This window comes from Tamandua tetradactyla, chromosome 6, assembly GCF_023851605.1.
Source record: "Tamandua tetradactyla isolate mTamTet1 chromosome 6, mTamTet1.pri, whole genome shotgun sequence".
NCBI lineage: Eukaryota > Metazoa > Chordata > Mammalia > Pilosa > Myrmecophagidae > Tamandua > Tamandua tetradactyla.
The window spans coordinates 1835354-1862335 of NC_135332.1; the positions used below are offsets into that span (position 1 = coordinate 1835354).

At 51.7% G+C, this 26982-nt stretch overlaps 1 protein-coding gene across 1 annotated transcript; it reads left to right on the forward strand.

The window, feature by feature from the left end:
* The first annotated feature begins 1052 nt into the window (after positions 1 to 1052).
* ALKBH5 (alkB homolog 5, RNA demethylase) lies at positions 1053 to 26369 on the forward strand. Its single transcript, XM_077163409.1, has 4 exons — positions 1053 to 2713; positions 11208 to 11288; positions 21300 to 21452; positions 22292 to 26369. Exons 1-4 carry the CDS (start codon positions 1944 to 1946, stop codon positions 22467 to 22469), a joined length of 1182 nt encoding a protein of 393 aa, XP_077019524.1. The 5' UTR covers positions 1053 to 1943; the 3' UTR covers positions 22470 to 26369.
* Positions 26370 to 26982: the final 613 nt, after the last annotated feature.

Below are 26982 nucleotides of genomic sequence, written 5' to 3' on the forward strand. Positions count from 1 at the left end.
CTGTCCGTTCCCAGGCTGCACCAGAAAAAGGGAGGAGCTAATTTCACTGCAAGTTCCATACCTGCAGCATTTCCCCCTGCACCTGATGTGGCTGCTTTTTGGGAGAGAGGGGAAGCTGGGGCAGTGGCCACAGTCCCAGGGGTCTGGGCTTCGCCACTCACTTGCCTGGCCTTGACAAGGCACCGTACAACTCCCACTGCCGACAGAGACCGGGGGACCCTCAGTTTACAGATGGGGAAACTGAGGCCCAGAACCAAGGTCCGCGATGCACCCCGCTTAATAGACCCCTTTCACCATGGGGGATGGGAACTAGGGTCACTCCCGTTTCTCAGACCAGGAGCCTGAGGCGCAGGGAGAGGAAATCATTTGCTCGGGGTCTTACAGCCCGTCGAGAGGCCGAACCCCCCACCCCCACGACTCCGACTCTCCGCTTCTAGGGTCGGTGCTTTGTTTGGGGCGGGGGGCACCCAAACAGCCGCGGAAGTGGTTACCGGCCGATTCGCCTGGGACGGCAGGAGGAGCTTCGGAGGCGGGGGCTGGAAGGCGGCCGGCGACCCTGCGGCAGACGGCGCGCGGACAAAGGGCAGGGTCGGGAAGAGGGTAGGGGGCTCCGGCCGCCACGGCCGCGCAGCTGCGCTGCTTCTCCGCCGGCTACCGTGACCCGCCCCGGCTTGGCTGCTCCGCGAGCCTCCCGCTCCCGCCCCGCCCCCAGCCCAGGCGCGCCCCCGCGCCGCGCGCGCCCGCCGCCCCCGGGACGTGACTCGTAGAACGTTCGCTTCCCGCAGCCGAGGCGGCGGCAGGAGGGGCACCCCGGACAATGCGTGGCCAGTTTCGATGACCGCCGCCATCTAGGTCTGGAGCTGGGCCCAGTGCTCCCGGTCCCGCAGTTTGAGAAGTTTCCGCTGGTTTCAAAAGTTTCCTTAAGCGTAGGGGGGCTTCCCTCCGGGGGTTCTCCATTCAGGCACTTACTTAGCCACCCGTTCGCCCTTCAGGGGTCCTCGCCGCCCTCCTCCGCCGCCGATTAAGTGATTGACGTGGTAACCAAGGCGACCGACCGATTGACAGGCATCCTTACCAACCGACTTCCGGGAGTTCCCGTCTGGGCCCGCCCGACGCGGGGCTGGAGACCCAATTAAAGAAGTGGAGGCGCCAAAGGGGGCGGTCACGGGGCAGCGTAGGTTGTGGCGGTTCCCCGGTGATTGCGCGCTGAGGGCTGAGGCGATTACGGGTACTCGGGCGATGCCTTGACACGGTCCAGCGGAGGCGTCGAACGCGTGAGCGCACCCCTGCGGAGGGAGCCCCTAGGCCCTGGAGGCGTCGCGGCGTCGAGACAGGCTGCTGTTGGCGGGTGCTTCCCCGAAGCCCCTCGGCGAGTGGGGGAGGGGCGGCGGACGTCGCTCGGGGGGCCCGCCTCCCCCTCTGCGCCTGCGCGGGTCTCTCGGCCGGCTGGGTCCTCCCGCCTGCGCATGTCCGTAACGCGCGGAGCCGCGGTGGCTGGTGGCTCTGCGCGTGCGCTCGGAGGAACCCGCTGAGGAGCGGCGCTGGCGGACGTAGGGCGGGCGGCCGGCCCGTGACGTCTTGAGGAGCGCTTTAAAGTGCAGGCCGGGCCGGGCGTCTGAGGGTCCGGCCGGGAGTCGGTCCGAGTCCCCGCGGCGGTCCCCCGCGGCATGAGGCGCTGCCGGCGCCCCTGCCCCCCGGGACGCGGAGAAGAAGGCGGCGGCGGAGGAAGACCAGCGGCCGCCACCGCTGCCTGACCCGCTGCCCCTGAGGCCTGGTCCCGCGCTCGGCTCCCCTCGACGTCCCCCGCCGGCTCCTCCGGCCACGCATGGGGGCCCGGCGCTGAGGACCCCCTCCCCTCCGGGGGTGCCGGGGCGCGTCCCCCAAGGGCCATGCCCGGCCGCCCCGCCCGCCGCGGAGGACCCTAGAGCAGCGGCGCGGGGGCCATGGCGGCCGCCAGCGGCTACACGGACCTTCGGGAGAAGCTGAAGTCCATGACGTCCCGAGACAACTACAAGGCAGGCAGCCGGGAGGCGGCCGCCGCTGCCGCTGCCGCTGTGGCCGCTGCTGCCGCCGCCGCGGCCGCGGCCGAGCCCTACCCGGCACCCGGGGCCAAGCGCAAGTACCCGGAGGACTCGGACCCCGAGCGCAGCGACTACGAGGAGCAGCAGCTGCAAAAGGAAGAGGAGGCGCGGAAGGTGAAGAGCGGCATCCGCCAGATGCGCCTCTTCAGCCAGGACGAGTGCGCCAAGATCGAGGCCCGCATCGACGAGGTGGTGTCCCGCGCCGAGAAGGGGTTGTACAACGAGCACACGGTGGACCGGGCCCCGCTGCGCAACAAGTACTTCTTCGGCGAGGGCTACACGTACGGCGCCCAGCTGCAGAAGCGCGGGCCCGGCCAGGAGCGCCTCTACCCGCCGGGCGACGTGGATGAGATCCCCGAGTGGGTTCACCAGCTGGTGATCCAGAAGCTGGTGGAGCACCGCGTCATCCCCGAGGGCTTCGTCAACAGCGCCGTCATCAACGACTACCAGCCCGGCGGCTGCATCGTGTCCCACGTAGATCCCATCCACATCTTCGAGCGCCCCATCGTGTCCGTGTCCTTCTTCAGCGACTCCGCGCTCTGCTTCGGCTGCAAGTTCCAGTTCAAGCCTATTCGGGTGTCAGAACCTGTGCTTTCCCTGCCCGTGCGTAGGGGGAGCGTGACTGTGCTCAGGTAACCTACCTGGGAGGAGGGGGCTGCCTCGTACCTTCTGCCCTAGCTCCCCGCCCTCTGTCCCGGGAGGCTGCAGCAGCAGCCATTCGGAGCCCAGGCTTGCGATCACGGTCCTGATCCATTCTAAGTTCTTCTGTTTGTAGGTGATGGGGAATGGCCACGGCCAGAGGCCCTGACCAGAAAGCCTGGTCAGGGACCCGATCTAGAGTTCTATATCCCCGAGGCAGGTTTGACACAGTCCTGGACCAGACTGAGAATTCATCCAAAGTCATCTTTCCAGAAGTCAGCCTGACTGGATATCAGAAGGCTAACAAATTTCTTTTCGTGTGTGATTTTTTTTTTCTAGGCAAGCCACTTTTCCATGCTTGGGCCTCCACTTCCAAATCTGTGTTGTATTTTAAACAACAGGCGAGTCACGCTTACGATCCGAAAGTCTTTCAGATGTTACCATTCTTTGTCTTTTTAACAGAGAAAATGCTCATGGATTCCTTAGCAGAGAAAATACTCCCAGGTGAGGTTCCCTGAGAGGGCTTAATTGCTGCACAGTCTCCTCTCCCAAGAGAGGAAGTTACTTTCCTGGAATCCCACAAAGCAGTGGTTGGGCCAGGAATAGGTAGGGTTGAGTATATTTAAAGAATTCTACCCCCTTGGCTGTGGAACAACCTATAAGGTCCTTCATAAAAATGGGTTCCATTTAGTCAGGACCGACTAAAACAAAATAGCTGTTTTTTTGGCCTGACAGTTATGTCGGTAACAGAACTTGGTTTCCTGGTCTATTTGGGGTCCCAGACCCTGCAGAGAATTAGCTCGGTCCTGGCCCAAGAAAAAGAATGCTTTCTGGGAACACCTTTCTTTGGTTAAATGAAGCAGAAAATTTATTTGAAAGCTGTTGCCTTATTCCAGCCCTGAAACAGGTAAACTAGGAGCATACTTAAGTAATCCCCCAAACCTCTTAGGAGGACTAGACTGCAGCTGTTCAGAGTGGCATGGTTGACCACGGAATTAAAGTACAGGATCAGGACACACTGGGGATCTGTTCTGAGCAGCTTAACCTCTGAAGTACTGTCAGTTCAGTGGGCCCTGTGGGGAGAAGCGGTCCCTGGAGCCTTCTTGATACTGGGGGCAGGTCCTCGATCTCCTTTGAGTTGGGCAGCCGAGGCTGCTTTCCTGTCGGGCTGGCAGCAGAACCTGTGATGTCTGAGGCCTCCTAATGGAAAGTTGGTGGCAGCAGAGGCAGCACTTAGGCTTCCTTATGCCTCTGAAACACGGCAGATGTCCACCTCAGGAGCTCGAGGGCCACTTACCAGTCATTCAGGCTTCAGAGCCCTTCCCTCATGTCTGCGTCCCAAGTCCGTGTCTTGGCAGACCTCATTAGGGTGGGATTCCCAGGACAGACCCTCCCAGTGGCTAGCTTTGTCAGGCATCTTGGCGTCTGACTGCATCGCAGGGCTGTTGATGCTAAGAGGAGCTCACACAAGGACTGTTTGGTTTCTTAACGGAATATTAATTTTCCACCCTCAGGATAGTGGTTGGGAACTGTAGCAGTGATCAGGTGTGTAATGGGGAGATGGGGAGAGGCATGTGTGAATTTGAGGGACCCCCACCCTGCAGAGCACTCACTTTTGTACTGAAGAGCAGGAGTTCTAAGTTCTTAAAATGCTGGTCTGTTAGCGATCAGCAACAGGATTGCATCATCAGGAAAATTCTCTTTACTTTTCCTGGAAATAGTGAAGTCCCAAAACCTTCCCAGCCCCTTCCAGTTCCTCCTGGATTTCGACTTGGCTGTAGAATTAGTGTTGGAGGCTCAGCCAGGTCCTGAGAAGTACTGCCCTGGGCTTTGACTCCAGCTCTTCTCTCATTTGCTTTGACATCTTGTGGGTATTCTTTGGGCTGTTTTTCACATCTGCCAGGTGGGGGAGATGCCAACTTCCAAAGCCTGTTAGAATGGAGCAGGGTGATTTAGTGTCTTAATACAGCTCGGCCCAGTGTAGGCACTTCAGGAGGTGCCTGCTTTCCTGCCACTATTTGATGATCCTCTGGTTTCTTGGGTAAGTGCATAGGGGATTTGTTGGGACCTGAAACAAGCTTGCTTCGTTGGGCACAGTGAAGGGAGTCATCTCACTCACTAGAGTATTGGAAATTTTTGGAGGAAGTGAGCTGGAACTTGAAATGCCCCCTCCCCCCAAGCAGAGAAAGGTGCAGGGGTGTGTGTGGTGGCAGGGCTGGGGGCATGGAACAGGGAACAATATAGACAAGGGGGCTGGAAAATGCCGACTTGTGCATTAATTCATTATTTGTCCTTAGATTTTACCTGAGGCAGAGGCCCTGGGGCAGGGCATCTGGGGCAGCAGCACTGTGGACATTTGGGGCTGGGTAATTCTTTGTTGTTTGAGGCTGCCCTGTGCTTTGTAGGGTGTTTAGAAGCATCCCTGGCCTCTGTCCACTAGATGCCAGTACCACCTTATGTGACAACCAAAAATGTCTCCAGACATTGCCACATGTCCCATGGGGGGCAAAATTACCCAAGTTGAGAACCACTGCTCCAGGGTTCCGGGCACTGCCCCTAATTTAAATCTCTTAGTACTGGCTCACTTAGCACTCTCAGCTTACTTTGTGTGCAGGTGTTGGTAGTGCCCCCAGCTGGGAGGAGCCTTGAGGAGAGGCGGTGCTTTCTCTCTTCTGGCCCATATCCCAGCCCCGGGCTGATGAGCTGTGAAGCTCAGGTTGGAAGGGAGTGGCTGATGAAGTCAGATGGCAAGGGAGTCTAATTCTCATCCGACTGAGTCCTCAGTTGGCTTTGGGGGCAGGCAGGGGTGTCTGTTCCTGGCCCAGGCCACGTGGCAAAAATGCACTTTTATATTTAAGTGTCATCAGTGCAGGTGTGGGTATGTGGCAGACCTTGACTCAGCAGTGTCCAAGCTTGGGCATTTATAGCAAGGCCTCACAGACACTTCTGGAAGTGCTGCAAATTCCTCTCCAAACCTAGGTGACAGTTGTTTTTTTGTAATCCTTCGCTGGTGAGTCCCTTTTTCAATGCTGTTCTCTAGGGAAATATCTTTACCTCCTCTTCATGTCAACCCATCCCACGTTTTTTCTCCTATACTCTATATTGGGTGAAGGATGGGGCAAATTAAGACAGACTCCAGTTGGATTAATTGGAATAATTATCTCAACGGCTAATTGCTTACTTGCTGCTTTTACTCTCTGCTGCCTGGTCTGTGGTTGTAATGGCTGCATGCCCAGAGACCCAGGCCTTGGCTGCCCATCTGGAAGTGACTCAGTCTGTCTGTACACTGCCTGGCCATGGGGCGTGCAGTAGTGAGCTCAGCCTGTAGTTCTCCAGTTTAGAGTTGGTGTTGGGTAGAGTGGGCACCCCTGTTAATTCTAGGCTAAGGGCTGATCTTGTTCAGCTGGTCGAAAGCAAAATTTAGCTTTCTGGCTTAAAATAGTTGGAAAAGTAGGGCAGATAAGCCCTGGGTCACATCTCCTGTGTGGAGCCTTCTGATTCCATGGGAGGGGGGGAAGTAGCCACAGGATGACATCAGGCTGTGCTCTCTCAGGAGGAGCCCTGAAGCCGGGGGCTTTCGCTGCCCTTGGCTCTGCCAAGCTGGATAAGAAGGCAGAGGGCGGCAAGCGGAAGGAAGCTGGCAGTGAGCCGTGGTCTTCATCAGGAAACTCGGAGCAAGCAAAGGATAAATAGGCCGTAAAAATCTCAGGGCAGCTGGCCAGTTTGGGCTGGGCAGTTGGTCTGCAGCCATTGCTGAGATATGGTGCTTGTTCTAGGGGTGCAGGCTTGTGTCTGAAGGCATCTCTGCAGGTAGGTGGTTGCATACATGTCTTTTGCTGAGACCAGCTAGTCCCCCCTGGACAGAGTTGGACCTTGTCACCACAAGCAACAGATCAGCTCTTCCTGCCCCTCGTTCCTTTTCCCCCATAATGACACACACACAGAGCCAAAAAACATTGTAGCATAGACACTGAAACCAGGAGAATGGTCAGACCTGGTTGGAGTTCCAATCCCATCATGCCAGCTGTTTGTCCTTGTGCAAGTTTTCTTGACCTCAATTTTCCTTACCTGCAGAATGGGTCTGGTGGTACCAGATAGAGTTGTTACTGAAGATTGAATCTGTTTCACACTGCTGAACTCTAGGTGTAGCTGGAACAGTCTCTGGAGATGAGCTGCTCCTGTGCTCAGCTACCATGTATTCATAGTGTACAGAACTGGGATGTGGGGCAGGTTTCTGGATTCAGAAAGCCCCAGGGTTCCTCATATAGTGCACAGAACTGGGATGTGGGGCAGGTTTCTGGATCCAGAAAGCCCCAGGGTTCCTCATCAGATTAAGCCTCATGTTGTCTTGGAAGCTGGGTTCTGGTAAATAACTTGAGCCTGAGCTCAGAGTTCTGCCCTGTACCCAGCTGTTTGGTCCTGCGGCCTACCAGTGGTGAGGCGGGCTATGGGGCTGCCAAGGGCAGGTGGCCCATGCCAGAGGAGGGTGATCTAAGGTTGGGATTCTGACCCGTCTCTCCATCTCCTTCCCGCTGGCCTGGGTGGACCCAGGGAGATAGGATGTGGTGGTCATCTTGGAAATATGCCTTGATACTCTCCTAAAGGAGAGATATACAGTCCCTTATAAAGGGTTTTCCAGACTTGTCATGTAACCTCTGAGAAGGGGCCTGCTGTACTCTCTGTCTTGTGGGTCTAGAAACTGAGGCTCCACAGCAGAAGAGTTTGACTCCACAGACATTTCGGTTATCATCCACTGTGTGCAGAGATGGTAAGGACTTTGCAGCACACAAGGCCAGGTGTAGCAGAGGCATTAGTGGACGGTGGGGGGTGGGGGACCCAGCTTGGACAGGTCAGGAAAAGCTTCCCCGAGGAAGAGATAGATGTGAGTCCTTCCTCAAGAGTCCTTCAGGGTCTAGAGCTGGTGGATGATTGAGCCAGACACTGTCACCCTTGTGTTGCTGCACACTGGTCCCTACTGTCTGGGGTGTCAGGGAGAGCTCAAGGGGGCTCCCCTGGGCAGGGGAAAGGCAGCAGGGGGCTGACCTGACCTGCAAGAGGTACTTTATCCTCTCCCTCCCTGATAAAACAACAGATGTAGAGGCACTGAAACTTTTCTTCACGCCAAGGGTAGGGCTGGACCCAGGGCTTATTAAGTTTCAACCTGGCAAGACTGGAGCTCTCAAGCAGTTTCTCTTATAGTAAGTAGGTTCCTTAAGCAGTAAATAACCCTATTCTGGTCTCTGTTGGCTACTTTCTGCTGAAGTTTGGCTGGGAGAACGTCTCTTGGTCATAACTTTGAGTCTCCCTGCTCCTGGATTCTCTTGGGGGATGGGGGTGGTAGGATTGGTTGCCTGTGTCACAGCTACCGGAAAGTTCTAGAAGGCCAGTACTAATGAGTCCTCCACGTGGCATTGGTGCCAAGGTCACGTCTAAGGGCCTGTGCAGCCCTCCCTCTGTACTGGTTTTTCCAAGGCCTGTGGACTTGGAGCAGGAAGGAGCCTGGCATGACTTGTTCTTATTGCTAGTACCCTTTAGAGAATGGGGACAGGGAACATGTGGCAGTTAAATTTTGAGAAACATCCGGATTTGCTCCAGTACTGCATTAGGAAACGTGATTCCTTATTGGGGATGAGCAGTTAGAGCCCAGGGTCGTCACACAGATATATTTTTTTTAATTGACAAATAAAAAAAACAACATATAACATTCTTAACATACAAGCATTCCATACATGGTGTATAATCGATGGCTCACAATATTGTCACATAGTAATATATTCATCACCATGATCGTTTTTCAGAACATTTGCATCAGAAAAAGAAAGAAAAAAAGAAAAAATTCATATATTCCATACCCCTTACTCCTCCCTCTCATTGGCCATTAGTATTTCCATCTACCTAATATATTTTAACTTTTATTCCCCTATTTTTTCCTATACCCCTTAGCACTCCCTTTCATCGATCACTGGTATTTCAGTCTACTCAATTTGTTTTAACATTTGTTCCCTCCTCTTTATTTATTTTTAATTTGTGTTTTTTTACTCATCTGTTCATACCATAGATAAAAGGAGCATCAGACACAAGGTTTTCATAATCACAGTCAGTTTGTGAAAGCTGTGTCACTGTACAGTTATCTTCAAGAAACATGGCTACTGGAACACAGCTCCACAGTTTCAGGCACTTCCATCCAGCCTCTCTAATACACCTTAAACTAAAAAGGGGATGTGTATATAATGCATAAAGATAACCTCTCAACTCTGTTTGAAATCTCTCATTTCTCTCTTCCTCCTTCTGGTGGAGAAGGTTTTCTCAATCCCTTGATGCTGATTCTCAGCTCATTCTAGGATTTCTGTCCCATGTTGCCAGGGAGGTCCACACCCCTGGGAGTCATGTCCCACATAGTGAGGGGGGAGGGCGATCACACAGATTTGTAACACCTGTAGACTGGAGGGAAGCTTGCCTATAGTTAGCAGTGTGGATTCAGGCCTTAGAAACGTGTCTTGGAATGCCTTTGCGGAGCTTGGTCTTAGCTCTTTGGGAATACTCTTGTGTATATATGGGAGTGTCGTGCAGCCCTGACTCCCATCTCCCAGTGGGGAGTCACAGGAGCAGGGACGAGACCAAGAGCTCCCAACCCTGGGAATGGGGCCCAGGAGGCCTTTGCTGCTGCAGGGGAGCCCTGGGTTGAGTTAGTTGGCAGGTCGTGAGCCCAGGGCTCTGGCTCGCCCTAAGGTAGTTCACGGTCCTCTGGCTTGTGCCATGTGCCTAGCAACAGGACAGGTTGCCTGGCACAGCCTTCCATCTCCCTCAATAGTCAGGTAGGCCTCCTGTCACCCTGCTCCAGGGGGACTAGCCGTGTTCCCATAACTGATTTTGCCTGAAAAGGAGGAGGTGCAGTCCCCCTTTTAAACTCTCGGAATCTTTAATAGCCACAAAAGAATATCTGTGAGACAGAACATTACAAAATGAACACCCGGGAATCTAGTTCTATCCTTATCACAGATGAAGGAACAGGTTTAGGCTCAGCAAGTGACATAACTAAGGTCAAAAGCTGGGTTGGAACCCGACTTTCAGCTTCCTGATCACATTGTGGCCCTGCTCACTGTGTACTGAAGGATAGAAAAGGTGTTGTTTGAGAGACGGGTCCCCAGTCAGTGCTCAGTTAAATAAAGCCAGCAGGCTCTTCGCTGTAGTAATTTTTAGATCCTTTAATGTACTGATAATACTTTTTGAAACTCCATTGTCCAAGTTGATCTGACTGGAAATCTGTCTATAGTCTCTCGTGTGACTGGTGTTCACAGAGCAAACTGAAAAACTCTGTTGTAGGGGCATCTTGAGGGAGAATCCCTAAAATAAAGGCTCTCTTTTCGTCCCCTAGCATGGCCTTAAATCAGATTTCCAAATAAAAAATGCTTCCCTCTTGAGGCTGGCCAGAAGCAGCACACCTTTTTGTCTCTCATTTGCTTTTGCATCTAGCTCTTGCCCTCAGTTGGACCAACCTAGCCATTTCGAGGAGTCCTTCCCAGGTCTGCACAATCACTCTTGGGAGAGGGAGTTGGTTGGCAGACAAATAGAGAAGGATTTGTGGTCCAGGGGCAGTCTGGGGAATCCTGAGCAGGTAGGTAAGGCTGAGGAGGTACTCTCCTCTCACTAGGCCTGTGACTAGGCCTTTGTGTTTCTGACCAGGTAGAACTGCCTCAGTTCAGTGAGGGAACTTGGGGTGAGGGAACTTGGGGTGAGGGATGTCTTTTGGGTTCCAGGTCCCCAGTGAGGGGTAGGGGGCTCAGGAAGCTGAATTTGCTTCTAATGTCAAATCAGAGACATGTTAGCTGTGAAGAGGGCTGGCTTATCTATCCCTGTTCTTTGGTCCATAAACAATTTTAAAAATCACAGAACTTGTTGAAAATAAAGAAGTACTTGAGTGTGGTGGAAAGTCTCATAATATCCCAAACACAGCTGTCTTCAAAATTTTGGATCTTCCCAAATGAAGGCTTTTGAAAGCTTTTCTCAAGTAGACAGATTCCCTTTTTGAACATTGCAGTCTTAGATTACCCTGGTGACTCAGTGCTGCCAGCACTTGCCTCGTCTGCCTGTGGATGCTGAGGGGTGGGGGTGTTGGGGGAGACCAAGGTCTCTGTCCCTCCAGCTATCTCCACAGGGACTAAAGGTGTTTTCCCTTTTGAGGATCTTTTAAAAGGGGGCTCATGGCCTGTTTACGATACCTGCTTTAGCCTATGTCTTAAGAGGCCATTAGGCATTCAGTCTCCTTTGCCTCTTCCCGGATTTTTCCCTGAGTGGTTTCTAGATGAAAGCTTCCCGGAGCATGACATGGTTTTCCTGTTCATGCAGAGCCTTGATCCTCTCAAGTGTCTTGGCCTGTCCTATTGTAGGGCAGAGAACGGCTCTAGGACCTGGGCCAGGTGCTTGTGCTCTTGCAGGAGCTCTAGTCTGCATGTTCTCCACACTCACACACCCTGTGTCTATTTTCAGTGGGTATGCTGCTGATGAAATCACTCACTGCATACGGCCTCAGGACATCAAGGAGCGCCGAGCGGTCATCATCCTCAGGAAGTAAGTGCCCCTCAACGTCTGCCTTGCCTGCAGGCCTGCCTGGAAATGGTGGGCTGGGTTTCCTGAGAACCCAGGGGTCCACTGTATCAATGCCGTTGCTGGGTGAAGCCTAGGAGAGGAGAAGGCTATATGTTCTCTTACTTTTTGACTTGGAATCTATAAGGATAAAGGGGTTTTCTTTTCTTCATCAGAAAATTGAGTGCTCTTCCAGTGTTGATGAGTTCAGCCTGAGACAGTATTGGGGGAAGATATTCCAGACAGGCACACCCCCACTTTCCTAAGGACGAAGGTGGGATGTTAGGTCTTGTTTTCCCACTTCCTTGGTTCTGATTTGTCACATGTGCTCTCACTAGTTATTTTTAGACTGTGCCTGAGCAGCCTGCTTTAAAAATGCCTGGGTTTTTGCTTCTGGGAGGAACAGGGAGTGAGAAGAGGGGATGTTCGGATGTAATATTCAGCTGGCTCATGGCTTGTGGCTGTCCCTCCTTTCTGGCGAGGGAATCAGGAAGGTGCATTGATGAACATCCCCAAACCTGGCCTCACCAGCATCTCTTCTTTCTCCTTGTGAGTGAATGGACTAAGGCTTGTCAGAGGCCAGAGCTGAGCCCACTTTGGGTCAAGACCAGCCTTTCTGTTGCATGGAGTCCAAGAGGGAATAGGTGATTGCCCAGGGTCACAAAGGAGTCGGTGAACAAAGCAACGCCTGTGCCTAGAGCCAGCCTCAATCAGAATGTCATATAGTTGACCCTTTAAAAAAAAAAAAATTAAACCATTTTTAGAACAGTTTTAGATTTACAGAAAAATTGCAAAATAGAGAGTTCCCGTATACTCTGTACCCAGCTGTACCTTATGTTAGTACAGTACACTCATTATAATCAAAAAATCAACATCGACACATTATTAACTGGTCTATACCTTATTCAAGTTTCTTTAGTTTTTATTGAATGTCCATTTTCTGTTCCAGGATCCCATATTACATTTAGTCATCATGCCTCCTCAGACTCTTCTTGGCTGTGACAGTTTCTCTGACATTCCATGTTTTTTGATGAACTTGATACTTTTGAGAAGTAGAAAAACCCTCGATTAGGATTTGTTTGGTGTTCTTCTCCTGGTCACGTTGGGGTGATAGATTTTTGGGAGGAAGACCACAGAGGGAAAGTGCCATTCTCATCATGTGGCTGTCAGGATGATTTAATCCTTTTGAGGCTGACCTTCAGCACGTGATTGAGGTTGTGTTTGTTGTCTCTCCACCCAGAGGTTACTCTTCTCCCCCTTTCCACACTGTCCTCTTTAGAAGGAAGTATATGTATAGCCCACATCTAAGTGGTGGGAATTATACTCTACTTCTGTGAGGGTGGAAAGTCTCATGAACTATTAAGAATTTTTCTCCATGGGGTATTGGTCTCTTCTCATTTAGTCCATCATTTATTTATGGGCTCATGGATATTTTATACTTTGGGCTGTAGTTTAGTACTACTTGATTTTGTTGCTCAAATTTTTCCAGTTTGGCCACTGTGAACTCTTCATTTGGCTCCTGGGTCCTTTTGACATGCCTCCCTCAATTGCTTTTGTTTGTGAGAACTTCCTTACTTTCTGCTTTCTGGCATGTCCATCTTTTTTTTTTAATTGAGAAATCTCCACACACATACAGTGCAACCATATTATACAATCAGTGGCTCACAGTGTCATCACATGGCTGTGTATTCTTCACCATGATCAGTTTTAGAACATTTGCATCACTCGAGAAAAAGAAATAAAAAGAAAAAAAAAAACCTTATACCTCCCATACCCCTTCCCTTCCCTCTCATTGACCCACAGTATTTCATTCTACCCAGTTTTTGCCCTTAATCTCCCCCATTGTTTATTTTTTTATCCTTTTATCTGTCCATACCTTGGATAAAAGAAGTATCAGGTAGAAAGTTTTTATGATCACACAGTCACATTGTAAAAGCTGCTTCAAGAATCATGGCTACTGGAATTTGGCTCTACAGTTTCAAGTACTTCCCTTTAGCCACTCCAATACACCATAAACTAAAAAGAGGGATATCTATAATACATGAGAAGAACTTCCAGGATAACCTCTTGACTCTATTGGACATTTCTCAGCCATTGATACTTTATTTTGCCTGTTTTGGTCAAGAGACTTTCTCATTCCCATGATGCTGGGTCCCAGCTCATCCCTGAGAGTCAGGTCCCACGTTGCCAGGGAGATTTTACACACTGGGAGGCATGCATGTTCCATGTAGTGGGGAGGGCAGTGAGTTCACCTGCCAGGTTGGCTTGAGAGAGAGAGGCCACCACTGAGCAACAAGAGGTTCTCTGGGGGTGACTTTTAGGCCTAATTTTTAATTTTTTAAACATAACAACATACAAACATGAACATTCTTAACATATGAGCTATTCCATTCTTGGTATATAATCAATAACTGACAATATCATCACATAGCTGTATATTCGTCTCCATGATCATTTCTTAGAACATTTGCATCACTCTAGAAAAAGAAATAAAAAGAAGAAAAAAAAAATCATTCCTACCATACCACTAACCCCTCCCGCTTATTGATTGCTAATATTTCCATCTACCCAGTATATTTTAGCCTTTCTTTCCCCTATTTTTTTCCTATACCACTTTATCACTTCTTTTCATTGATCATTAGCATTTCAGTCTACTAAATTTATTTTAACATTTATTCTCCCTATTTATTTACTTTTTTAAAAAATTTTTTTTTTTTTTTTTTTTTTTTAGAGAAGGAAGGAAGGATAGAAGGAAGGAAGGAAGGAAGAAAGGGAAACATTTTTTAAACATTTTCTTGTTTTATTGTATTCTGTTTCTCCGTTTTTGTTACATGGGCTGGGGCCGGGAATCGAACCGAGGTCCTCCGGCATAGCAGGCAAGCACTTTGCCCGCTGAGCCACCGCGGCCCGCCCTTAAAAAATTTTTTATTAATTAAAAAAAATTACAAGAAACACAAACATTCCCTATTTATTTACTTTTAATCCATATGCTTTACTCATGTGTCCATACTGTAGATAAAAGGAGCATCAGACACAATGTTTTCACAGTCACACAGTCACATTGTGAAAACTATATCATTATACAGTCATCTTCAAGAAACATGGCTACTGGAACACAGCCCGACATTTTCAGGCATTTCCCTCCAGCCTCTCCATATACCTTCACTTAAAAGATAACCTCCAGGATAACCTCTCGACTCTGTTTTGAATTTCTCAGCTATTGACACTTTATTTTGTCTCATTTCGCTCTTCCCCCTTTTGGTTGAGAAGGTTTTCTCAATCCCTTGATGCTGAATCCCAGTTCATTCTAAGATTTCTGTCCCACGTTGCCAGAAAGGTCCACAACCCTGGGAGTCATGTCCCATGTAGACAGGGGGAGGGCAGTGAGTTTGCTTTTCGTGTTGGCTGAGAGAGAAGAGAGTTCACTTCTCAGCAACAAAAGAGGTTCTCTGGAAGTGACTCTTAGACCTAATTTTAAGTAGGTTTAACGTCTCCTTTGCAGGAATAAACGTCATAGGGGCGATTCCCAAGACTTAGGGCTCAGGCCGTTTGGTTGTCCCCAATGCTTGCAAGAATATCAGGAATTCCCCAGATGGGAAAGTTGACTATTTCCTCCTTTCTCTCCAGTCCTCTATGAGGACTTTACAGATAACTCTTTATTCTTTAGGGTTTATTGGGGCATCATACTAAGTTGAACAAACCAGCAGGACCTCGTGCCCTATTCACGATTCCATGTAATTATGGTGTTTGAGTAGACTGACCATACAAATTAAATTAGCTGATGTGCTACCCAAAATATAAATTTTGCACAAATAAATATCTTTCCCTTGCCATCTTTTTAACTTAAGAACTTTGGCATCCTGGCCCTTTGCGCCTAGAACTCCAGAGTAATGTGGTGGTGAGTCTCCATGGCTTGGCTCTGCCACCTAGTCAGGTCAGACCTTTGAGACTCTGTTCTGTCTGTAGAATGGAGATGACCCAGACCTGGGGGACAGCCCTGGCAAATAAAGGAGGCGGTGCAGGCAGAGACCTGAGTATGTGTTGGGAGCTCCAGACACTTGGGTCAGCTGCCAGCAGCCTCTCTACTTTAGCCTAAGAATCTTCCCAGAATTTATTAAAGGAAGGTTTTTTTGTCTGCCTTCCCACTTCTTTTCCTGTGTGTTCCTAGCACAGGCCAGAATCCAGGACCCTGAAGTGCTGGCGCCCAGGGTGAGCACCCTTGTGGCCCTTCCCTCTTAGTCGTTTCTTAGGCTGTACCTGGCATCTCCAGCTTCAGCCATGGACAGGCGGCCCAGTCAGGACTCCCAGGGTTGTATGGGACGAGAGCAGTAACTTCCTGGGTGTTTCCTCCAGCTTCTAAATCTTAGCTGGAGGTGCTAATAGAGGTGACCATTGTCCATAGGCTGAATGTCAGTTCAGGCTTCCAATTGCTGCTTTCCTCTCGAATAATGGCTCCTATACCTGGCTGCTCAGACTGACTGAATTGGACACTCCTGTGGGGCTGGAAGTCAACACTGTTAGCTAGCTCCCCTGGAAGGTCTTTGGCCAACTGATCCCCTGGCAGGGGTCTGCCCTTAGAGAATGGCTGTTGTGGCTGGCCCAGGCTTTGCAACCTTCTGACTTGAGCAGGCCCAGGAGCAGCTTGGGACTGGGCCAGAAGGCAGAAGCACAGAGCTTTAGTGTGAGGGGGCTAGAGAGGAGTATGAGAATTTCCCCCTAGCTGCCCCACAGCTGAACTGGGAAAGCACCAACTGTGGGGACAGAACCAAAGGTATCTCTGGTCTGCAGGGTAAAACTCAGCTCCTCATTGGGCTTTTGAGGGCCTTGCCTGTCCATCCAGCCTAGTCTGGAGCTTTCCCCTTCACCTTCCCCTCGTTGGAGTAAAGTACCTGCAACTCCAGGCGTGGTCCATAGAGGGCTGCCCGGGGCTCTTGCTGCTGTGCGCCTTCTGTTGGGAATGGTTTCGTCTTCTGGGCCCCACCCCCACCGTCAGGTAGATGTTGGTTAGCCTAGTCATCCTTCAGGGTTCAGGTGCCAACCATTTTCATACACCGAGGTAGTGCTAAGTTTCCTGAGGTTCCTCCCTTAGGTGCCTGGTACAGAGGAGAAGCTTGCTTCAACAGCCAGATACTCCCCCCCCACCCCTCTGCAGGAAGCACCATATGCACCCATGTGGAGGCTCCCTCAGCCCGAGCACTCGCCATTGTGAGTTCTCACATCTGCGCTCGTGGGGCTGGGAGATCCTGTTCATCAAGGGGCCCAGAGGAGGTTCAGCCAGTGTATGGAGGATGACTCAGACTGGAGAAGAGCAGCGGCAGGGGTCTGTCATAAGTTGGTGGTGAACTAGAAAGGGGAGCATCCTGCCTCAGCACCTGTCCCCAAATCAGACTGTGGCCTTTGAGGGGTGGGGGGCAGTACCTGGCCGTTGAAACAGCAAGCTTCTCCTTTGTGCCAGGCACCTAAGGGGGGAACCTCAGGAAACTTAGTGCTACCTCGGTGTATTGTATGAAACAGGCCTGTGCTTTGTGTATGCACAACACAAATCAGAGGGAGTACTGTTGAAAGCACAAGGGTATGGAGTGTCCCTGGGGCCCAGCAAAACAAACAAAATGTTACATCCAACTCAGGGGATGGTCACTGAGTACAGGTAGAAGAACCTGCTCCTGAGTTAGAAACTGCTGGCTAGCAGAAACCCAAGCTCCTAGGCTGGAAGGCAGGGAAGTCCAAGGCCTCCATGCACCAGGGGACCCTCAGGGCCCTGTAGTCAGTGACCAGGGTGCCACCCCCTCAGCCTGAAGGTCGGTTCTTGTGGGTGGCTTTTGGGGAGCCCCAGTGTGTGCTGAGCATGCCCACGAGACTTGTTTTTCTAAGGCTGGTTGACACCTACTCCAGTCAACCAGGTAAAGTGGCTTGAGGCGCTGTGAATAGCCCATGTTTTGCTTTGATCAGGTGGAACCCAGCTCAGAGTGCACTGAAACCGGGAAAAGTAGGGAGAAACCCCTTTGCCAAATGTGTGCTAGTGACAGGAAAACAGTCAGTGTGGCCTCTCCTCAGCAGTTAGGAAAAAGGCAGGCGTCGAGTATCTCACCAGGGACTGGTCACAGGAGGCTTTCTAGAGGTGGTGCCACTCAGGCCTTCGCGGAGTTTGCAGGGAAAAAGGAAAGATATTTTAGGCAGAGGGACTGCTCTTTTCCGAGCGGACAGGTGAGAAAGGGGGCAGGTCTCAGGGGCTCTGAGGTGGTCTAGTCTTCTGGAGCCTCGAGTCCCACTGGGGTGAAGAGCCAGGATAATGATCAGAGATAATCAGTGGGGAGTGGATGAGGCACATGAGCACAGGGGTGAGGAGTTGTGATCAGATTTGTTTGAGCCATGATTTCTAGGTAGAGGGAGCTAAATGGCTTATTTGGTCTCAAGTCAGAGGAGACCCTCCTTGAAAGCAGAGCAGCCTGAATGAAGCTCTCTGTGTGGATAACTGAAGGGTGGGGGGTGGCGAGTGTTCTCTGGGTTCTGCCTCTCCCTGGTGGGGTGGGAGTAGCGGCCAGCTCTGGGTTTCCAGCCTGGCCAGGCTTGAGGCAGCACCCCCTCCTCCCAGGGCACCATCCAGTGCCACGGTTTAGTGAGGCTCCTCTCTCCACGATGCCTTTGGAGGTGCTGAGGTTTCATCTGTTCGTTGGCCCGGTGAGCGTGTGCACACACAGAACCCTGCCTGTTCAGCAGCTTGCCTGAGGAAGTGGGGGGCAGTGTGAGTCTTTTACTTGAGCCTGCTAAACCTGTGTTCACACATGTAAAGTGGGACCCTTAGGTGCTGGGGGTATAGCTTCTAGTCCCTGATCTTGATGGTTAAAGTCAGGGATGAGGAGTGCTGTGCCTGGTGGGGTGTGCTTTGAGTAGAGTAAAGGCACCTTAGTGGGAGGGAAGGGAAACCCTGAGAGCTAGGGTTCACTTGGCCTCAGACCTTCTGGTGTCTTGGAGGATGACAGCAGGCATTACTCAGGTCTGAGCGGAGCACCCTGTGATGCTAGCCCTGTTGCCTGGCCCCCCTGGAGCCCTGGTACTTGGGCACTGGATATGCAAACGTGCGATGTGATTGCAGCAGTAACCAGGCTCCCCTTGGGGTGTGTCTGCTGGGAGCCCCTTCGTGAGTAAGACCTCCATGAGTGTTTTATGCTCTCTTGACCGTAGAAAGCTACTATGCCTCAGAACTGCTCTGTGGTGAGCTAGAAGCAGGAGGTTGGGGTCTTGGGTGCTAAGCAGGGTACAGGTCTGGGCTTTGTGGGAGTCTGATATTCAAGGTGCAAGTCCAGAGTGAGGCCTAGGCCCCAGGTACCCAGCTGTACAAGGAGGTGCACAAGGAGTGCCTTTTGCACTGGACCCTACCTCCTTGCTCCGATGGGAGAGCCAGCAGGCTTCGTAACACAGGGGTGCTTTGTAAGGGGGGCAGCTAGTGATCGGGGTGTAGTTAGTGGCAGGGTGGGGAGCTGCTCTATCAAGGCCAGCAGGGTCACTGTTGCACCACTTCCTGGACATAGTGGTGGTGCCTGCAGAGCTCTGTGTGCTGCTGCAGAGAAGGCTTATATGGGCATTAGAAGTCATTGTGGGCGAGTACCTGGTGGTTCCTCATTGCTCCACCCCTGGAAAGAAGACTGGTCCTCACCCAACAGTTCCTCTCCGGACCGAATGAGTGATAATGCCTGGGACCCAGTCCGTTCCCCTCGCTTCCTCAGTTCACAGGGGCTGCAGTCACCTCCCCTTGTTCTGGCTTGACTTGTATCCAGGAGCTGTGCTTTGTCCAGGAGCTGGGGGCCCTCTTCTCTGGGTGTGGTGGGCTGCCTGGCTGACCCTCCACCCAGAAGGGGCTTTTCTTCTTATGTGCCTGCGGTGCTTCATAGTGGACCCTGGATCCTGACTCAGATCTGTAAGGCAAGTCTTAACTCCTGCTCCCACCTGAGGAGGCCCAGGCCCTTGACTACAAATCCGTGGCTCTTTCCCCTAAACCCTGAGGGCCGACCTCCCTGGGAGTTGGCTGCCTTCAGAGGGGTTTACCTGAAGTTAGGCTGCTGGTGGGCTCTAAGCTTGGGTTCTAGCTCTGGCTGTGGTTTGGTGGCTTCTCAGAAGGGGGTGGGGAACGCAAGAGCTTTTTCAGCTGTTATGAGGTGTACTTATAACAGCCCCAAGGGACAAGTGGCCCCAGAGCTCATGTGTCTCCAAAGTAGGTTTAGAAGGCTGTTTTTGAGTGACGATCCCTTCGTTGAGGGCCACCCCTTACATAGCAGAGCTCTCATGGTGAAAAGCAACCCCTTGCCCTTCCTTTGACATGCAGAGAGAGAGCAGAATTGGTGCCACTGGCCTGGCTTCCTGGAGGAGGGAGGGCTGGAGCCAGCTGCAGGGCTGGGCATGGGCCAGCTGTGTTGTGTGGCAGGATATGCTTCCATTCTCCAGCCCTGGGAGGTATGTGGGTCGAATTGACCACAGATGCTCACCTTGGTCACTGCTCTTCTATGGACATCCATCAATCCCCTGAGGAAACATCTCCGTGAATGTAGGCCCTGCCCACCAGTGTGTCCTTGGGATTTTCTGGCACCCTAGGACCTTTTGGCCTTGAGCATAGCCTCCTGCTTCTGTGAGGTCTTAGTGTTGGATGGTGGGACTTTCCTCTAAGTGCAGGTTGATGCTAGGAATCTCATTTGGGCTTCTTTCTGCCACCTGGACCTCTCGCTCTGTGGGATGAGGTCTGACACTGAACAGTTCAGGGCTCAGATGGTTCTGATGCACGTCCTCCTCTCTGGGTGTTGCCCAGCACTACCTCCTGCCTTATCTCTCTCCAGAGAATTCCAGCTGTGAAGAAGTGATTTGTCTTGGGTTCCTAGACCCTCCTTGGCTTATTTTGGGAAACCGATGCCCGGGAGGGGTGGTCACCAGCCTGGACTGTGGTAGCACCAGGTCTGGATCTTCAGCCTTGCTGTTTAGGTCCTGCTTCTTGGAGCCTGTAGCGCCCAGAATGGAGGACGAGACCAGTGGACCTGTAGGTGCGGCTGGACTTCTCTGGCCTCCCCACCTCTGATGCTGAAGCCAGACAATAGCTGCCCTGCCTCCCTGCCCACCAGTTGGGGGCCTGAAGGCATGAGAAGTGCTGGTCCCAGCCAAAGGAAGGAGATGCTCCTGCTGGCCTCAGCAGAGATCCCTGCTTGGCTTCAGAGCCCTATGGTTCCTGCCTGCCAGGCTTGGCGGACTAACCTAGGCTTAAATCCTCCAAGAGGTGACTTTGAGCCTTCCAGCTCTAGTTCCCTGTCTGAATACAGCAGGGGCCAGTTTGAGGTCCACTGTGGAGGCTGGGGTCCTGTGAGGGCTGGACTCCAAGTGGCCTAGCCTGAAGCAGCTCTGGGATTTCCCTCCTGCTCCCCTCCTTCCTTTGTCCTTACAAACGATGCCCTTCAAGTTCTTCCCTGACCCTAGCCTGAACCTTGAGAAGCAGCTCACTGCTTCATGCCCAGTGGTTTACAGGAGAGGTGTATAAAGGGCTTGGCTGTGTGCGTCATCCCCTAGCTCCTTCCCACCCAGGCTGTCGCACAGACCCCTCTCCTGCCCTCCATTCTCACCTGTCTGGCCTGATGGTCTTCTCTGTGCCATGCAAGATGGCCCTGGGGCTTCTTTGAGGCTTTTCCCAGGCCGTCTTCCTCCTGGCCAGCTCCATAAAGGACCTGATCAGTGCCCTGAACTCTCTCTGCCCAGCTCCTCTGCCTTCCCCCTCTTCCCTGCCCATGCTCGCGTATTTTCCCTTCACTAGACATGTGTTCCTTGAAACCTCCACTTGGTGCATGGTATGTATGAATTTTTTTCTTTTTTTTCTTTTTATTTCTTTTTCTGAATAGATGCAAATGTTCCAAGACAAAAATAAAAAAAAAGTCTGCAGGACCAGTCTGTAGTTGAATAATGAGGAGGTTGGGTAATATCCTCCCCAGAGGCTCATTGGCTATGCCACTTGTGCTTCCTTTGCAGGACAAGATTAGACGCCCCCCGGCTGGAAACAAAGTCCTTGAGCAGCTCCGTGTTACCACCCAGCTATGCTTCAGATCGCCTGTCAGGAAACAGGGACCCTGCTCTGAAACCCAAACGGTCCCACCGCAAGGCAGACCCTGATGCTGCCCACAGGTACTCGGCTGAGGCCCCCTCCAGAGGCCAGGAAGGCAGTCCTGTGGCTGGAGAAGCCTGGGGCAGGCTTGGTAGGGGCCCAGGAATCCCACCTCTCCAGAAATTCATGTCCAGTCCTCTGGGTTGGTGGCATTCCCACCTATTCCGTGACCTGCTGCTTACACCCCCAGAGAGAAGGGGATCCAAGCAGAGACCCAGATAGATGTTCTTGTGGGTTTATACTTAAGTATCAAGAGGAAAACTCGAGACATGGAGGTCAGCAAACCAGGGGCCTATATCAGAGGGCCTGGGGAAAGATCTTTGAGGAAGGCACATTTAAGCTGAGACCAGAAGGGTGAAGAAGATGTGCGGGAGGGCATTCCAGGCAGGAGGTGCTGTGTGGGCACATACCCTGAAGTGGGAGAGAGCTCAGTGGTTTCAGGGGCCAGGGGTTTGGAGTGTAGAGAGGGGTAGAGAAAAGGAGGCAGAGAGAGAGGGCAGGTGGGTGGGGCAGAGGCTGAGGTGTATGGGCCACAGTGGGCTCTTGAGGCAGTGTTGGGGATGGCTTTCCTCTGTCCTGCAGCCTAGAAGTGTCCTGGGGTACTAAGGAGACCCAGTCTCGGCCGGGGTCAGGGCCGCTTCCTGCAGGGCAGTTGGAAATGTCTCAAAGACCAGGAGCAGCCACTGGCAGTTAGTGGACAAGGACCTTTCATGCCAGTGCATTTGCCTGTGCTGTCCCACAGTTGAGAACTGAACCGGAGTGGCCCATTGCAGACAAGGTCTTGGGACCAGGCAGGGAGGTGGGGAGGCTGGGCCCCCCAGCAATCCTCTCAGGTCATGTGCCCACTCCTTCCTTGCAGGCCACGGATCTTGGAGATGGATAAGGAGGAGAATCGGCGCTCAGTGCTCCTGCCCACCCACCGGCGGCGGGGTAGCTTCAGCTCTGAGAACTACTGGCGCAAGTCCTATGAGTCGGTGGAGGACTGCTCAGAGGCAGCAGGCAGCCCTGCCCGGAAGGTGAAGATGAGGCGACACTGAGCCGCCTGCCACACCCTCCAGGGACTCTGGCTCATCCTCGCCTAGCTGCCCCTCCTCTTAGTTTGTTTTGTTTTGAGGGTTTTTGTTTTAGTTTTTGATCCTATATATTTCTTTCCTTGATTTGTTGCCTGTTAAGGCTGAAGAAGAGAATTGGCGAGGACCTGGGTTCTCACGTTCCTGGTTTTCCTCCTTGATGGAAAGGCCTTTGGTGTCCTAGGGGACAGAAGCTCACACTGTAGTGGCCAGTAGAGGCTTGGGGGGCAGCCTTGCGCAAGTGGGGCTGTCAGGCTGGGTTTATTTAAAAGCAACAAATGTTCTGGTTAAGAAAATTCTTGTTTTGCTTTAATTGTAAATCTTTTCAGTGTTCAAAACAAAATTCAATATCCTGCCCTATCCCTTCCTCCACCAACATCTGCGCTTGGTTGAGGTCTCTCGGAATTTGGCCAGTTCAGCCCTGGCTCTGCTATCCTCCCACCTCTCACCTGCTTCCCAGACCCTAGAAGCTCCTGCAAACACCTGTTCCCCCCGCAGCCGATTTGTTCGGGGTGGCTAGACAGGCTGAAACAGTGCAGCCCCTTGCTGTCCTGAAGCTGTTGCTGAGCACACCACCCCCCCACCACTACCCCAAGCTTCCTTCACACCTACCTGCTCTGTCCACAATTTCTTGGGGCTGCCAAGGGGCCCTGACCCCTCTTGCCAGGAATGCGTCCCTCTGCTGGTTGCTGCTTTCAAGCACATGCGTGTGATTGTATGAACAGTTAGACTTGCCTTGTTGGGTCCATTTTAGGAATTGTTTCTAGCTAGAGGGATGAGTGTCCTTCCAAGTCTAGCATTTGGGGTATGGAAAATCGTGGTGTGTGGTAGGGTTTTTGTTTTCTTTCATTTTGAGTTTTTCTTTTTTCCTTTGGTCTCTGGCATTTTCCTTTCCCTCTTCTTTATCCTACCTTGGCCAGCTTGGACCTTCTCCCTGTCAGCCCCTGCGGAGGCCCTTCTCCTCTGTCCGCCTGCAGCATGCATCCAAGGCCAGCGCTCAGGCCTTCAGACTAGGTTGGTACCTCCCCCACCTCAGAGTGGGAGCTGGGGAGGGAAGGGTCTTCTGAAATATATAATAAAAGGAAAAAACAGTATAGAGTTGTTAGCAGTTTCTACCCACTGACATCCTTGAAGGCAGCAAGGGTTTGCTGATCGGGATTCTCTAGGAATTCCTCCTTGCCAGGTCCAGGGCCTGCCTGCGAGCAGAGCCTTCCTGGCCCCAGGTTGCCACCATCCCATAGGCCTTGCCTCCCAGGGGCTCGGGCCTGAGGCTGCCGAGCCCACAGACATCTGGGGTGGCCACCCTCAAGAGGCCCTTCTCAGGGGCCGGGGACTCCTTTGCCAGCGTGGATTCCTCAAGTTGGAACTGCATCACTAAAGCAGTTGCAGTTTTATTTTTTTTACAGCTTTTTTCCCAAAAATGATTTGTAGTTGTGTGTGCAGCACTTTGCCCTGATATGTGTGCTCTACAATAAAAACCAAATCTAATATATTTTGAAATAATTGTCTGATGCTGTCATAAGAGAGGGCTTGCCTCTGGCAATTTCCTCACCTTTGTATTTCTCTTGAACTTTGAATTGGGGTGGGTAGGGGGCCAAAGCCTGCTGCCCACCAGAGAGAATCCCAGAGAAAGAAACTGGTATTGGCACCCAGGCTACTCAGGCTTTGGGCCAAGGGTGGGGAGGTGGGAAACTGCTCTCTGCCTGCTGCCCTCCCACTTATGGAGGAAGGGCTTCATGAGCCGGGGGTCCCAGGTGCCCAGAGCACTGGGGTATCATCCTGTGAATTCCGGACGCCTGTTTTTTCGGTGGTGATCAGAGAGGCTGCATGTAGTGAACAAAAGCTTTCCCACAAAAGCAGGTGGGCAGAGCAGGCTTTTGTAGAAGCTGTGCAAATGCTTGTGCTAGTTAAACACATCCTTGAATTCTCCCATATGCTGAGCAAGCCCATCTTGGAGCTTTGGTGGTGAGCAAAAGCTCTGGCTGTCCCTGCTTCTGGGATGCTTTTGGTGGGGCTGTGGAGTGCAGGCATGAAGCAGACGTGTGGGCTGGGCCCAGGGGATTTCTGTGCCTCCAGATCCTGGGCCTGGCCAAGGGCTCAGAGCCAGCTCACCTGAGCCAAATCCCTGCTGTGGAGACAGGCAACCTGCTTAACTGCCCGTTTAACAGAGAAGGAGAAGCCAGAGAAGCAAATGACCAGCTAGAGCTGGCTCAGTCCGCAAAACTGTGTCAGAGTAGGAAGAGGGGCCAAAGCCCAGGCTGAGCAGGCAGTGCCTTGAGCCAGGATAATCCCAATGCAAGTGGCAGAGGTGGGCAGCCCTGATGCAGGGCTGGGGAGGGGCTCACGTGGAGGCCTGGGGAGCCAGGAGGACCCCGAGTTGTAGCTTGACAAAGCCGGACCCAGACTCATAGCGTTGGAGTGAGAGGTGCTCCACCATGCAGGATTGAGGGACCAGAGAGGCTGGAGGAAGGGTCTCTGGCCATGGCCCCTATTGGAGCCCCAAAGACGTGTGGGGAGTCCACCCTGGGCTGCCTGAATCTGCCTGTTGCAGCCATCTCCCGGGGCACCAGCTTTGTGGCCCGGGTCCCAGCCAGCCTCTCCCACAATAGGCATCTTCTGGGTCACCTAACAAGGGCTGGCACCAGCCTCGCGCATGTCTGTGCATCTCATCCCGCCAGTCCTGCTGGGGGGGGGGGGCGGGGGGCGGGGACTGGAGGCCCCAAGGTCACACATGCATTCATTAAAAAAATCTTTTGAGTCCTTTTCTGGGTGCTGGTGATGTATGACAACCCAGCCTCTGCCCTGTGGTGCTGACAGACTGGTGGGGACACAGCATGTTGACAACAGAGCATCCTATGACACAGGTGCACGAGGTGTTATCAATTTGATGTAGAAGATGTGTAGCACGTAACTTCCAAATAGTGAAATATACAATATTCTATTGTAAATTCCATATAGCCAGTTGTTCCTCTCAGAATTGCTTTTGTTGATTTTTGCTGAATTCTTCTATTTGTAGCTAATCTGTATATCACCCATGACCTGACGAACACAGTTATACCGCTATCTGCTTATATTAATTCCTGCGGCTGCTATAACGAATTGCCAAAAATCTGGTAGCCTATCACAACAGCCCTGGAGGCCAGAACCATCAGTATCACTGGGTCAAATCGAAGTGGCCCCAGGACCGTGCCCCCTCCAGAGAATCCAGGAAGGGAGCCTGTCTGGCCCCTGCCAGCTTCTACTGGCTGCCAGCCCTCCCTGGGTGGTAGCCACGCACCCCCAATCCCTGCTTCCTGGGCCCACTGTGCTTCTGTGTGTATCCACTCTCCCTTTGCCTCATAAAGACACCTGGGTTGGGATTTAGGGCTCATCTGGCCAATGAAGGATAATCTGCCCACACCAAGACCCTTTTTCCTTACGAGGTGACATTTACAGGGATGAGGACCTGGCATCTTTGGGTGGCTGTTATTCACCCTATTATATTTTCCCAATAAATTTATTGTCATTAAACCAGATAAATAACCTATTGACTTCAAAACCTTGAGCAAATTACATTAATTCAGTTGTAATTTCTTTTAGCTTCAGCACTAGTTTAAAGTTTCGTCGGCATTAATGCTTTCTCCATCACTCTCAACTCTAGACCCGCGCTGTCCACTGCAGTAGCCACTGGGCACTTTGGCAATTGAGCACTTGAAATGTGGTTAGCTTGAATTGAGACGTGCTGTAAGTGTAAAATACCCGCCGGATTTGGAAGACTCAGGATGAAAAGAATGAAATATTTCATTAATAACTTCTTATATTGATGACATGTTGAAATGATAGTATTTTGGACATACTGGGTTAAATAAAATATGCTATTTAAATTAACTACCTGTTTTTTCTTACTGTTTGAAAGGCTGCTTGAGAATTTAAAATTACCTGTGTGGCTTGCATTGTATTTCCATTGGACAGCACTGGTCTAGAAAATCAACAAATCAATAAACCAAGTTTGATTTGCAGTGTCTGCCCATTTTCATGGTGTAAATACTTCCACCATGAGGGATTTTGTGCTGCTGAACACGATGTCGGGAAAAGATGGGCAGTGCTGCGCTATTAGGTAGTATTTCTGCCATATAGGTCAGTGGATGTACTTAATGTAAAGAGCATAGTAAGGCGTAGTAAAATAACTAGGATGTGATAAGTTTGAAATATTACCTTTTTAAATATTTTGTAATTTGAAGTGTATGTAATTTTCAATAATGGCTGTGCTTAGCTGATAATTCTCAAAAATTTGACAATCAGCTGTTGCAAGTAACCCAAGCAGCACTGGGTTTCCCACAGGAGAGTTCTGAGCAGATATTTAGGTGTCAGACTACCCAGGACAGTCAGAGTCACCAAAGAAGGCACTGGTGAGAGGCTGAGGGGGCCCCGGGTGGGTGGGAGGGCCTGGCCTCTGCGCAGGGTGGGGTCTGAGGACCCACCCCCACCCCCACTTAGGCCC